The sequence below is a fragment of the Periplaneta americana genome, chromosome 2 (genome assembly GCF_040183065.1).
Source record: "Periplaneta americana isolate PAMFEO1 chromosome 2, P.americana_PAMFEO1_priV1, whole genome shotgun sequence".
NCBI lineage: Eukaryota > Metazoa > Arthropoda > Insecta > Blattodea > Blattidae > Periplaneta > Periplaneta americana.
The window spans coordinates 38,254,362-38,268,052 of record NC_091118.1 but is presented as its reverse complement, the minus strand read 5'-3'; the positions used below and the strand labels follow the sequence as shown (position 1 = coordinate 38,268,052).

General features: G+C 37.3%; 1 protein-coding gene across 4 annotated transcripts in view; it reads right to left on the bottom strand.

Moving 5' to 3' along the window:
* Positions 1-13,691, bottom strand: part of capt (adenylyl cyclase-associated protein 1) — a 317,169-nt gene that overhangs the window by 242,423 nt on the left and 61,055 nt on the right. Inside the window, exon 1 of one of the 4 annotated variants that reach the window (XM_069815876.1) lies at positions 1,962-2,075. The exons of the other annotated variants lie outside the window; for them this stretch is intronic. Within the exon in view, the coding sequence (XP_069671977.1) occupies positions 1,962-2,004 (43 nt within the window). The 5' untranslated portion in view covers positions 2,005-2,075. Of the gene's footprint in view, positions 1-1,961; positions 2,076-13,691 lie in introns of those variants that run through there. 4 annotated transcript variants of the gene reach the window in all.

The following is a 13,691-nucleotide window of genomic DNA, read 5'->3' as shown; positions in this document are numbered from 1 at the left end:
CCGAAAACCACGTTCTCGCTAGGGATGCAGACAACGTCTATTTTCGCCAAAATCTCAAAGCTGACTTTTTGTTGCATCGCAATACTTCTGTTAGTAAATAAGAAAATGCTGCTAATAAAACGATACTCTCGATCAATATGTGCATGAAGTCAGTCCTTACAAGTGCAGAACATCCCTAATCAGCAACGCTGAAGGCTTCCGCCCTCCGCCCACGTAGCCAAAGTTATTCAATTCGCTTTACGTGTATTTACCCAGGCCATGAATGCTGGAGTGGAACGGAACGGAACTACCACCGCGATAGCGCCACTCATGCATTCAATTTCGAGATAGACGACAGGCGTTATCGAACTCTGAACAAATTCCGCGAATGTGATGCAATTTGTGTGCAGGACGGCCGCCACTGCCATACATGCATCTATGAGATTACGTAACGACATCGGAATTCAGAGAAAAGAAGAGATGATAAGGCTTGTTACAGTTGTGGTTTCACAAGGGAAGTCGAGAAGCACGGGTTTTTTTTTTTTTAAATGACACCCATTCCAAGTCGCAAACTTGCTTCAGACTGGTACCTTGCAACTCTTTTCGTTAGCAAGGGTTCACTACTGTTAAAAAGAGTGCGAAAAAGATGTATAATATTTTGAGAGGATGTAGCATTCATAAGGCAAAAAAAGGTAATACAGAGTGAGTCATAAGTATGGGCTATTCCATCTCAAATCGACCGAAATATAGAGAAAATTGACCTTGCTATTTTTAAATACAATTAAACTTTTTCTGTCCGTAGACAACTATGATACAATGCTTTGTGCGAAGTTTGAGGCATCAGAACTTCATAGTGTTTAAATTAAAATATTTTAATTTATCGCATTTTCATAAAATTAGCAACTTTAAACTGTTGTGGCTCCGAAACCCTTTCACCCAATGATCAAAATCATGGTGTATTTTGATGCTGAAAAGTTAAAGTTTATATTGACATGTAAACAGTTTTTCTTACTTTTTTTTTATGGAAATGGAGAAATTTAGATTTTTCTTCATTAAGACGCCTTTGGCCACGAAAAAAAAATTTTTTAAATATATGGTTAGATTCCGCATTGAAAGTACAAATAAACACATATTTTTTACTGGTGGTACGTTGATAAGAAAGTATTGAAAATATCAAATAAAGAAAATAAATAGTACCCGCGTGAACTAACCAGCTGACTGTGAGGCGGGATTTAGCCGAGAGAAGCAAACCCAGGAGACAAACACGTGATGTTTCGTCTAGTAGCGCATAGCTGGGCTAGCTTTATCACAAGTTTTCATAAACACAGGAGTAAAATGACGCCCAACGCTCGCTTATCTTCAGCTCTCGGCCAGTGCGTGCGGTACTGCGCCGTTCAAGTCTAGTCGTGTGAAAATAATTTATTTAATACCCTCGAAACTTATTGCCGTACCACTAAGCAAAGAATACCGAATCCCTCTTAATAATGCAAGGTTTTTTCTCATTTTTCTTTTTTTTTTTTACATTTTTACAAATGGCCAAAAAGCCTAAAAGTGAGTAAAATCAGATGATCTGTCTCTATGTATACAATAAAAATAAGGATTACTTCTTAACATAACCTACCACATGTCAGCTTCAAAATAAGTTCTCGTTCAATGTTCTGCAGTAAATGGTTCAGGAGTTCTGAGCGCTGAAAGAGGCTTGTTTTTATAAAATACGCTAAATTTGTCGCTCAATAATACGAAAACCGTTTGACTTTCGATAGTATATTTTTGCAAATGCACTCCCCTCAGCATCTTGTATAAGTAGGGAAAAAATTAGAGTATAAAAAATGCGAGGTTGTTTACTGATCGATTTCATATGGAATGGCCCTCACTGCCTGTACGATACTCGATATACGTTGTATGTTTTCTGGAACCACTGTGTGTCCATTGAAAGCAGTTATTGGAAAGTAATCAGGTGATCAAACAGAGCAGATACTTGCGATCTCCATTACGATGAAAACCCCTTCTTCCTCCTCCAATCATGACAATCTCACCCAAGAGCAGACCAAATTGCTTCAGAGATGGTGCGCCTCGCTAATGGAGTAACACGCGTCGAGATTGCACAGCCGAAGACAAGACTCAACTGCGAGCAGACTAATTTAATTTTAAAACGCTTATTCAAACCAAGAGTCTGCACGTGTTCTCTGTAGCACGCACTTCGCCAATAGTTCCCAAACTCCGCCTTCCCCCACACTGTTAAATTCTACATTGATCGACGCTCAGTCGCTGTAGCATTCCGCACAAGACATCACTTTCACATCTCACGTCTCATGGCTTTCGGGCAGGTGTTCCCTAAATATTTCGGTCTCGAATGTGTCTCATTCCATATAAAAATTGGAGATTTATCCTTAGAAGATGTGGAAAAATTCAAATATCTTGGAGCAACAGTAACAAATATAAATGACACTCGGGAGGAAATTAAACACAGAATAAATATGGGAAATGCCTGTTATTATTCGGTTGAGAAGCTTTTGTCATCTACTGTTCTCCAACCAGGAGATCAACCGTGAAAGGAATGCGCTTAATCTTATTATTGCGTCATCTATTGGAGCGAAGTAGATAAATAATATTACCGTTATAATGCCAGTTTAAAAACCACGCGCTCTCCTGCATATGTTATCTCCTGTATGAAGAGATTAAAAGACCAGGAGATTAATTGTGATCTAATTTTGTAACTAGGGTAGTATAAACATGTGTGTATCAATGTTATGGTTTGTGCTGTGAGAGCTAGCCAATAGAGATAAGAGTACCCACGTGTGTGACCTTATGACATCTTATGACATCAACACTCATTCACAGCATTACCCCGCTCCGTTTCACCCGGCAGAGACTTTCTCGTGGTTGGAGCACAGTAGTCTGCTGTCAAAAAATCTGAAAGTTAGAATTTATAAAACAGTTATATTACCGGTTGTTCTGTATGGTTGTGAAACTTGGACTCTCACTTTGAGAGAGGAACAAAGATTAAGGGTGTATGAGAATAACGTTCTTAGGAAAATATTTGGGGCTAAGAGGGATGAAGTTACAGGAGAATGGAGAAAGTTACATAACGCAGAACTGCACGCATTGTATTCTTCACCTGACATAATTAGGAACATTAAATCCAGAGTTTGAGATGAGCAGGGTATAGCCGAATCCAGAAATGCATATAGAGTGTTAGTTGGGAGACCGGAGGCAAATAGACTTTTGGGGAGGCCGAGAAGTAGATGGGAGGATAAATTAAAATGGATTTGAGGGAGGTGGGATATGATGATAGAGACTGGATTAATCTTGCACTGGATAGGGACCGAGGCCGGCTTATGTGAGAGCGGCAATGAACCTGCGGGTTCCTTAAAAGTCATTTGTAAGTAAGTAATGTCTTATTCCACTACAGCGCTGTACTATTTATTATGTTACCGTTTCGCCATTTAACTTCTCAAAATCCTCTCACTGCCCATTTCGCCTTATGCCTGCCCTTTGTACTTCTCATTTCTTGTTTCTTTTTTTTCTTTCATTTACATCATCTTTATTTACTTATCTTTCGGTTAATGCTTTAATGGTCCAACTTATTTTCCCCTTTCACGTATTTCTCTAATTGTTATCCTTTTCTTTCCCCGCTTTCCTTTTCTAAATCTGCATTGATCTCTTTTTTTCCTCATATTCCTTCCTTCCTTTTTCAGTCCTATTCTCAAAATTTCTCCCCATCCCTTTGTCATCTTACGTTCACAGCATACAACTATGAAATCACGCTCTAAAACCATATGTGAACGCCTCACACAGCATATTGGTTACATCTACCGAGTCAGATGTAGAGGGTGATTAGAGATTTGACCAACACGGCGCAGTGGAAATTAGCAGAAATAAAGCAAGGCTGGATATTAATTAATAGGGTGTGGATGTTGATGAAAAGTTATCTTCTTATTTTTCACATTAGGACGATGCCTATTAATATAGAAATCCTTGCTATGTTAATATCAACGTAAAAAAATAATTTCTTATATTGCATTTTTTTTTTTTTTTTTACGTTTTTGAACTAGTAGGTCATTTTTACATTTTTTCGGCATTTTTTTGTTCATTTTTATTATTTTGAAGAACTTTTAGATCATTTTTGAATGCATTTTACTTCCTTCTTTACATATAGGCCTGTTACATCTTCTTCTAAGCAAACAGGTCAGTAGTATGCCATACTAGTAACCTACTGAATAAGTGAATAACAGTGAAGTTAGAGTTTCATAGTTTGGAACAGATTCTGAAGTCCACCACTCATTTCACTGAAGGCTTCATCTCACACAACAGAAGTAATATAAAACGCTTGACAACAGCTTAATGAGGGCTTTGACCGCTACTCTTCTTTTGTTGGTGTCTTTAGAATTTATGTTTGGAAAGGAGGAAACTTTCACCGTTTCCTGGACAATAGGACGTTGTGTCCTCAACATGGTTCGGAAGGGATGCACTACAGTATACAGTACAGTATTTTTAACACACAGATTGCAAGAATGTACGCTGCGCCTACAATTTGTTTTGTCATTTACACTCCCCATTTGGAAGGTCTGGTAACAAAAGTGAAGAGCGGAAGGAGGAGAAGACGGAGAATGAAGGCAATGACATGGACCACCCCTGATTGAAACACATTGTAAACTCTCATTAAAATCTATAGTTTTCCCTTAAAACTTCCATTTTGTTGCATGCTCTTTTCCTTTACCTCAGTCAAATTCCAGGAAGTTGCCTCCTGTCTCCGACATTTGCAGGGCAACCACTGTAATGAGGTGACTAATTTTTAAGAAGTTGTGGTGCGAGTATAGTGAATAATTTTTAAATGTCATTTTGGTTTAATTTTACGTCATTTTTCCATTACTTTAAGGGCATTTTATTGATCATTGTAAGTAGATTTTTAGGTCGTCAACATCCGCCTCCTATATTAATTACATAATAAAATATGATTAAATAAAAAATATAAACAAGCATAAATATAATACATATAATAAGGTAACAGTGATAATTAAATAAACAATATTCGCTGTTTAAGTTTAACCTCTTCAGTCCGGAATTTACATTTTTAAAAATCTGGAAAAAAAAAAAAAAAAAAAAAAAAAAAAAAATCGGTCACATAACCATTCTGGGGTTCCAAAAGTCCCAAATCAAGTAATCACAGAAATTCAAATTTTGGGACAACTTTGACTCTTGGGGCCCCAAAATTTAAAATTTAAATTTATAGAAATGTTGCAAGAGCGATATTCTTCATTTCTATCAAATTGAATTTCTTAAAATTTTCAAAAGTATCCAAGACACTGCAAAAAATTAAAAGAAAATGATGTATAGTATATGATACAACAGGTCTGAAGAGGATAAGACAGTTAAACGTCTGTATAAGAGTTTTTATTAGTAAGACCGTTAATTAATGTTGTAATTACCGAACTGACAACTTACTTCAAGAAATACCTACCGAAATAGTGGCAGGTTTAACACCGAAATCACCCATTTTATTTCATAAAAATACCGTCCCTACTGATAGCGTCTTTTCATCAAAGTAACTTCAAACACAGACCTCCCTTTGCTATAACACATCGGAAGCCGCGCCAACTGTGTACCTACTCGTGTTCCACCGTGCAAGGATTTTATCTTAACAAAATATTTGCACAATGCTGCTTCGAATGTGATAAATGTTGCCCGCAAGCTTACGTGACACTTTTTGTCACTATGTAAATTTGCACACGAGTGGCAATGCCATCTGCCACAGCTTATCGCTCAACCTCTCTCTTTGCTTTCCGACACGTTACATCTCTTCTTAGCAATACTGAATAACCGCTGAAACTAATAAAAAAACTTCATAAAAATATATCAGAAATTGCAGTTTGCTAAATGATGATGATGATGATGATGATGATGACACGACAAAGGGTTAAAACTAAAAGGTACACGAGCGAGAGTCCTTCTAAGAGAATTTGGAGCGGCGAAGAAAAATTATATGTGAGTTCCAAGCCGATATGCCATTTGTCTCACTCCGCAAGTAGCCGTTCCAATGATGGAATCTAGAATACTTCGAAGACATGCGAAAGTTTGAATGAATGAATGAATGAATATCTATTAATTATAAGTAGGTTTTCACCCAGTGGTAGTTACAAAAAAATTGGGATATAGGATAAAGGTTGGTAATGTTGTGATATTTATCTCTGAGAATGTATTACAATTTTACTAAGTGAGAGTAGAACCGGTTTTGAGCAGAAACTTGTCCATGAATATTCCTTTAATACGTTGACGCAGAAATCGATCTTCCTCTCGCTCAGTAAAGTTGTAATAAATTCTGAATAAGAAGTATCACAATATTATTCATATCACAATATTACCAACCTCTACTCTATAGTAGGAGGAAGAAGAATAAAGTGTATAAGATCTGCTGATGATATGGCGTTATTAGCAGAAGAGGAGATGATACTAAAGGATATGCTACTGGAGCAAAATGACAGCTGTGGGCAGTATGGGATGAAGATAAATGCAAACAAGACGAAGAGCATGGTCATAGGAAGAAAAATAAAGAAGATAAACGTGCGAATTCTAAATGACGCAGTAGAGCAAATGGACAGCTTGAAATACTTAGGGTGTATTAGGCTCGATTCACATTATACGGAACATCAACGTCACGGACCAGCACCGTCAACGTCACGTTCAATGCAAACTCATTCACATTTAACGACAAGTGAACTTCAGTTTGCCGGCGTCATCAAGAATAGATAAGTAGTTTATACTCTCAAAAATGTCGTAACTCTTATGAGAGGCAATGAATTGCACTGTAATTTGTAGGGTTCATTATAAAAATGTCTAAGGAAAGCATAAGAAAAATTTGGAATCAAAATTTTTTTGGACAATGAGAAACGTAACCCGTTCAAAATAGATCAAAAGTTGATAAGCGGCAAAAGTTTTTTTTTTTTTTTTCATGTTAGATGGGGGTTAAAGCGAGAGAAATGTTTAGAAAGAATGGAAATTACTTTTAAAATAATAATAATAATAATAATAATAATAACAACAATAAAACGAGTAAAAACGCTGCCAGATAAATTCAAATAAATTAGGTCCTTTTGCCTTCTCTTCCACCTACACTAATAATAATAATAATAATAATAATAATAATAATAATAATAATAATAGTAGTAAAAATAATGACAGTAATACAATAATAAATTCTTTCTTTTCTTTTTTTCTCAATTTCAAATTATGCCATACTAGTGGTTAGTCAACATAGATGTTATTTATATATTGTACTAGGAATATTTTAATTATATTTATGCTCGACCATGCCGAAATGTAGTAATTATACACCTGGTAGCAGTCCTTTAATGCATGTCATTAAAGTACACCTACTCATTAAAGTACAGGTGTTCAGCCAATGACGAGTCAGCTTTGTACCGTTATAAAACCTCAGCCAATGACAAGTCAGCTTTGTACCGTTATAAAACCGCAAGTATCGATTATTCTCGGATATACAATCGAAAGAGAATTAGCGAAAAGTCACGGAGGCTGGAAATCCAATACTGTCGCAGAAGGTTATGTTCTGTTACTATAATAATTAGCGTTAATTGTAAATGATATTCAAACAAATTCAATTTGTCATCTCGTTTTTCAATGTCTAATTTAATTTCAATGTTACATCAAAGTTAATATTTAGTTTACTCTGTAGGTTCTTTCAAGGTCAATGTGGACATCTGTTTCTCGGAAAAATCAATACTTTCGCGTCTGCGCACATCTCACGATTTACGAGGTATTGCTCAAGGTCAGTTAGATACAAATAAAATGAATAATTTCAAGTTAGAAATATGGTCGAGCATAAAAAGTCGTATGAAACTCGCCTATAATGGTAATTAAGAAGCTCGTATGAAAATTATGAAACTCGCTTGCGCTCGTTTCATAAACATCCATACTCGCTTCTTAATTACTATCATTATAGGCTCGTTACATAATGTACTATTCAAAACTCACAATTAACTCGAAAACCTTAAGCAATGAAAATATTTTGAACACAAATTTGGAATCAGACCGATGATTTCTATGAGGATCCGCAGTTCTAACAGATAAAAGTTGTCACTCTGCATAAGAAAGTCCGCCACGCAAACCCCCGCATTAAAATCGCCGTAAGTCGCAAAGCGGTACAGGTTTTAAATATCAGCCACTTTTAAAAGTAATTTCCATTCTTTCTCAACATTTCTCTCGCTTTGACTCCCTATCTAACGTGAAAAAAAAAATTGTCGCTTATCAATTTTGAGTGTCAATGTCTGTTTTGAACGGGTGACTTCGCTGTTAGTAATTTTTTTCTCACTGTCCAAAAGAGATTTTGATTCCAAATTTTTTCTATGCTTTCCTTAGACATTTATATATGAATCCTAAAAATTACAGTGCAATTGATTGTCTCTCGTAGGAGCTACGATATGTTAATGTTTAATGGTACTGCTAGAGTCTAGCAGAACAAACCGTCCACGTCACGTCAAAACATTCTCCTCGAGAATCCCAGACGGTCCGTGACGTTGCCTGTATATGTGAACGCTACCATATAAAATGCGTTGTACAATGTTTTGATGCAACGCTGCTTGTCCGTGACGTGACGTTGATGTGACGTATAATGTGAATCGAACTTTATAAACAGTAACATGAGCTGCTGCCAGGAAGTCAAAAGGAGGATAGCAATGACCAAGGAAGCTTTTACTCGCAATAGAAAAAAGAGCATCTTCTGCGGGTCTCTGGGAAAAGAACTAAGGAAGAGACTAGTGAAGTGCTTTGTGTGCTTTTCGAGAGCTGGTAAAAGTCATGTTCTGGGGATAATAAGTTAATTAAGTAGTAAAATATCGCTGCAATCGAAAAGTATTGGGAAATAAACTTGAATAAGAAACAAAAAAAGCTTCCTTTCCAGGCAGGATTCGAACCACGAAAGTCTTAGTTACCAGTCCATCGTGCTCTGGAGTGAACAAGGCTCTGAAATCAGCTGCAAGGATCGGTCCGTTTTTTTGCCACTACTGTACAGTGCATGTTGAAATTCACCATGATACACGGATAGCCCAAGAAAAAAAAAATGTGTCTACCCAAAGTTCCAAAAAGAATCCAACGTTGCTACGGCTTGGAAGGGCAAAGTTCTAGCAGTACTTCCTGACGCCTCATCACCATTCAAACGTGACTTTCCTATAGTTCTCGAGTGGGGGAGACATTTCCACAAAGATGATCCTGATATGGGAGGCTGCACGAAGTCAGCATCCTTTCGATATCTACAGGTGAACAGAGTTCCGCAGAAATTTGAGGTCAACAACAGCACATGCCACGGATATGGAACGTCAGCTGTCAGCGCGGATCTCCAATAACGCTGTGTAGGAGGCGGCATCGTCGTTCAGATGACAAATATCTCACGAGTCCACGTGCTATTTTCTGGCACGTGATGAGAATAGCCTCCACACTTGGCAACACTTTTCTCAAATCGACCATAACTTGCGCGGGCACTGGACATCTCTATTTCTGCTAACTATCCCCCACGTGTTCTCGACATATACCATGACGGCTTTATTTCTAACGCAGATGTCTTTTCCTACACTCAGGGCCGGATTTAGGTCGGTATGGCATAGTTGCGCCCCGCGGTCAATTGGGAGGCCTAGGCATGGCATAATTGCGCCCCGAAGAAATCAGGTAGCAAAAGGGACATGGCATAGTTGCGCCCCGAAGAAATCAGGTAGCAGAATGGACATGGCATAGTTGCGCCCCGAAGAAATCAGGTAGCAGAATGGACATGGCATAGTTGCGCCCCGATGAGCATAGTACACACGAAAGTGATTGTCATAAAATAAATGAATTACCGTATTTATTCGCGTAATTCACGCCATCGCATATTTCACGCACCCAAATTATTTACTATATAATTTAATAAATTAATTTCCTCGTATATTTCACGCATTTAATATTCGTGAAATACTGTAACAAGTACATGCTGAAACTTGAAGTAATGAGGTGTGTTATGTTGAGGAGCCCTGAATGTACGGTATCTTAAATGCCGTAACGAGAGAGTGCATAGCGGTATCTGGGACCGGACAGCTACCTGTTACAGGCGCACCCTTCTCGTCTATGAAAGTCCTTTAAAAATACCGGTATAGGGTATTGGCCTCCCCCTACCATTTGAATGGGGATGGTTTGAAAACTTTGTGTTGGATCGCATCAGTTGAGTTTGAGACTCGAAAAGGGAAACCTGTCAAAAGCCATCTGTTAAAAGTTTTAACAATGAATGGTAAATCCCGATATTCGAGTCATACTGCGTCCTTCAAATTAAAAGTTATTGCGTATGCAGAAACACATGGCAACAGAGCAGCTAGACGTGAATTCACAGTTCCAGAATTTAATATTCGCTACTGGAGGAAACAAAAACAAGCTCTTCAAGAAACAAATGCATCAAGGAAAGCATTTCGTGGGCCAAAAAGTGGAAAATTCCCTGATCTTGAAGACAAGTTACTAGGATATGTAAGGGAACTGGTAGTTTTGTCATTTTTACCCTTAAAAATACCAGCTTGTGAAATTCCTCTCTTAATTCACGCACCCATAATTTATAGATCGAAATTGCGGGGAAGAAGTGCATGAAATATTCGAGTAAATACGGTACTTAAAAATATTACAGTGATAGCTGCATTGAAATCAGGTAGGTCTAGCACATGTTCAATTTTGCTATTTAAAATAACACCTATTTTTATCGATCACAATAAATGAACTGCATTTTTTGTTTGTACATCGATATCTTAACCCTACGGTACAGGGTTTCGAAAATTGAAACTTAGAACCATTGTGAATTATAAACTCTTTACCCTTTTCACTAAACTTAACATTCATTTTAAATTAACCTCACTATACGCCACAAACGGTGTGAAAATCACTAATAAAATGTCAAGATTGCTAAGGCCCCATATTCCAACGACTCACTCATTTGAATATGTCAGTTAATAAAGTACTGTACTACCAACTTCATGGTGTTCATTTTAACTGTAGGCTATTGATAATCACTCCATAAATAGTAGAAAAACAGTTAATAAAGTACTGCCAACTTCATGGTGTTCATTTTAACTGTAGGCTATTGATAATCACTGCATAAATAGTAGAAAAACAGTTAATAAAGTACTGCCAACTTCATGGTGTTCATTTTAACTGTAGGCTATTGATAATCACTGCATAAATAGTAGAAAAACAGTTAATAAAGTACTGCCAACTTCATGGTGTTCATTTTAACTGTAGGCTATTGATAATCACTGCATAAATAGTAGAAAAACAGTTAATAAAGTATTGCCAACTTAATGGTGTTCATTTTAACTGTAGGCTATTGATAACACTAGCCTGCGAATTTCAACTTTGTGTTTGTTGCCTAAACTAAGTAATGTGATTTTATATAATGTCGATGTGCTGAATCCGAATTTTCAATCCGTTTGCTTCTATCACGTCAGGTTTGTTTGCAAAATCACTTTAAATGTATTTTATAATTACGTGAATTTCATCACCAACATTTTCCTTTCACTTTTTTATTTCAAATTCAAAAGCAATATTTAAAAGACACAACTTGCTGAAATTATGTGTATGGTTGTTCATACCTGTCACTAGAGTGTTTTTGCTTTGTTTTGTCTTGCAAATCAAGATTTCAGGTATAACTCCCTGTAAAGTTGATTTGAATAATTTCGAGGGAAAAATTGTTCCGGAGCCGGGTATCGAACCCGGGACCTTTGGTTTAACGTACCAACGCTCTACCACTGAGCTACTCGGGAACTCTAACCGACACTGACACAATTTTTCCCTCTATATCCACAGACCTCAAAGTGGGCTGACAACCGTCAAGCAACCAACTTCGAGTGCACACTAACTCCGTATGACTTAAATTGTGGTTTTCTGTTCACGAACAGTGACGTGTATTATGCAAATCAAGATTTCAGGTATAACTCCCTGTAAAGTTGATTTGAATAATTTCGAGGGAAAAATTGTTCCGGAGCCGGGTATCGAACCCGGGACCTTTGGTTTAACGTACCAACGCTCTACCACTGAGCTACTCGGGAACTCTAACCGGCCTTGTTTACTTCACTATTGGATGTATAAGTTAGCACAATGTATCACACAAAAAATTACACCACTTGCTTCTTAGTTGAGAAAGTCCTCCTGTTCCTCTTTCTTTTATGTTTCTCTTCAGGTATTTCACGCTTTAACATCCAACAATAATCACCAAGCATACTGATGCTCCCGCATCCCTGGTACCTTCTTTCGAACTCCTGCAGATCCTTGTGAAGTCGTTCATCGTACTCTTAGCTGAAAAACCCTAGATTTTCGGCGAAATAATCTAGCTGAGAAAACAGAAAATTTTGATACTCACGTTACAACCAAATTCCTTCTTTGCTTCAAGCATGTTAGCCACAATGTTTCGGTAATTAGGATCCTTGTTGCCAAGAAATTTTAAAACAACTTCACAAAAAAAATTCCATGCTATTTCTCCTTTTCATTCATACTGTTTTTAAATGCTGCACCAGATATGTACTTAAAACAGCCTCCTTACTTATTTAAAGCTTTTACAAGCTGTTTCATTAAGCCACGCTTGATGTGGAGAGATGGCAGCACAACTTTAGAAGAACTCACAAGGCTTTGGCGCACAACATTCTTACAACCGACTTCCAATTTTTTTTGAGGTGGCCCGTCTTTCATAGTCCAGTGATCAACTCGTACCCTACTATCCTATAGGCAAAGAATGGATGGAAATTTGGTAAAACCAGATTGTTGACCCAGGAATATAGTAAGAACTTTGTAATCATCACAAACTTGCCACTAGTGTTCTTATAGTCTAGTCGCAACAACAGTAAGTTCTTAGTTGCAAATTTGTGTATGATTTTTTACGATCACTGAATAGGCAACGGGCACTCAACCAAAAATGTTTCCGTTATGAAGGAGGAAATCCTTTAAACTTCGCTTGGAAGCATCAATGAACAGTCTCCATTCATTTAGGTCATAGTTTGGAAATCCAAGTTTTAGCATAAATTCTTTCACATTACTGCAATATACAAGATTATCATCTTCGGAGAAAAAGTATTTAAAACCTATTTCACGTTGTCAGTACCAATAGAATGATGTTTAAGATTTTCTGGTCGCACAGGGATTGGTACATTAGGCACAGGTAAAATGCCTGACCGAACAACTGAATACCCGATTTGATTTTTATGTTTAGAATCGTACCCCTTCACATCACACGAACAGAAGTAGCAGTCATTACTATGGTTCGACTGCTCTCTCCAAACCATAGGTACTCCAAAAGATCAAATGACGAAATTCTTCAGTGCATACTCTACATACTTTGTGTGGTGCCCAAGCTTTACTTTGGTCTCCAAGTTTGATTCCAAAATAGGCATGGTATGACTTTTTCACAAAATCTGTAATAATACACCTCTGCTTAGGCAATGTGTATCTTCTACATAAGTTATATAACAAAAGTGGCTTGGATTATTTAGACATTCTCGATGCAACATGGTAAATACTTTCTTACTGAACTAAAAACTTTCAACATTCTACTCCACAATAAAGCCGCAAACTGATTTCGTTTCGTTTCCAGATGAAACGCAGACTAATGAAATGTGAGAGAAACTAGACGAGTTGAGTTCAGTCTCTCACCAAGGAGTGGCTGACATTTCTATCTTCCACAAATAAAAATAATGACAAGGCTG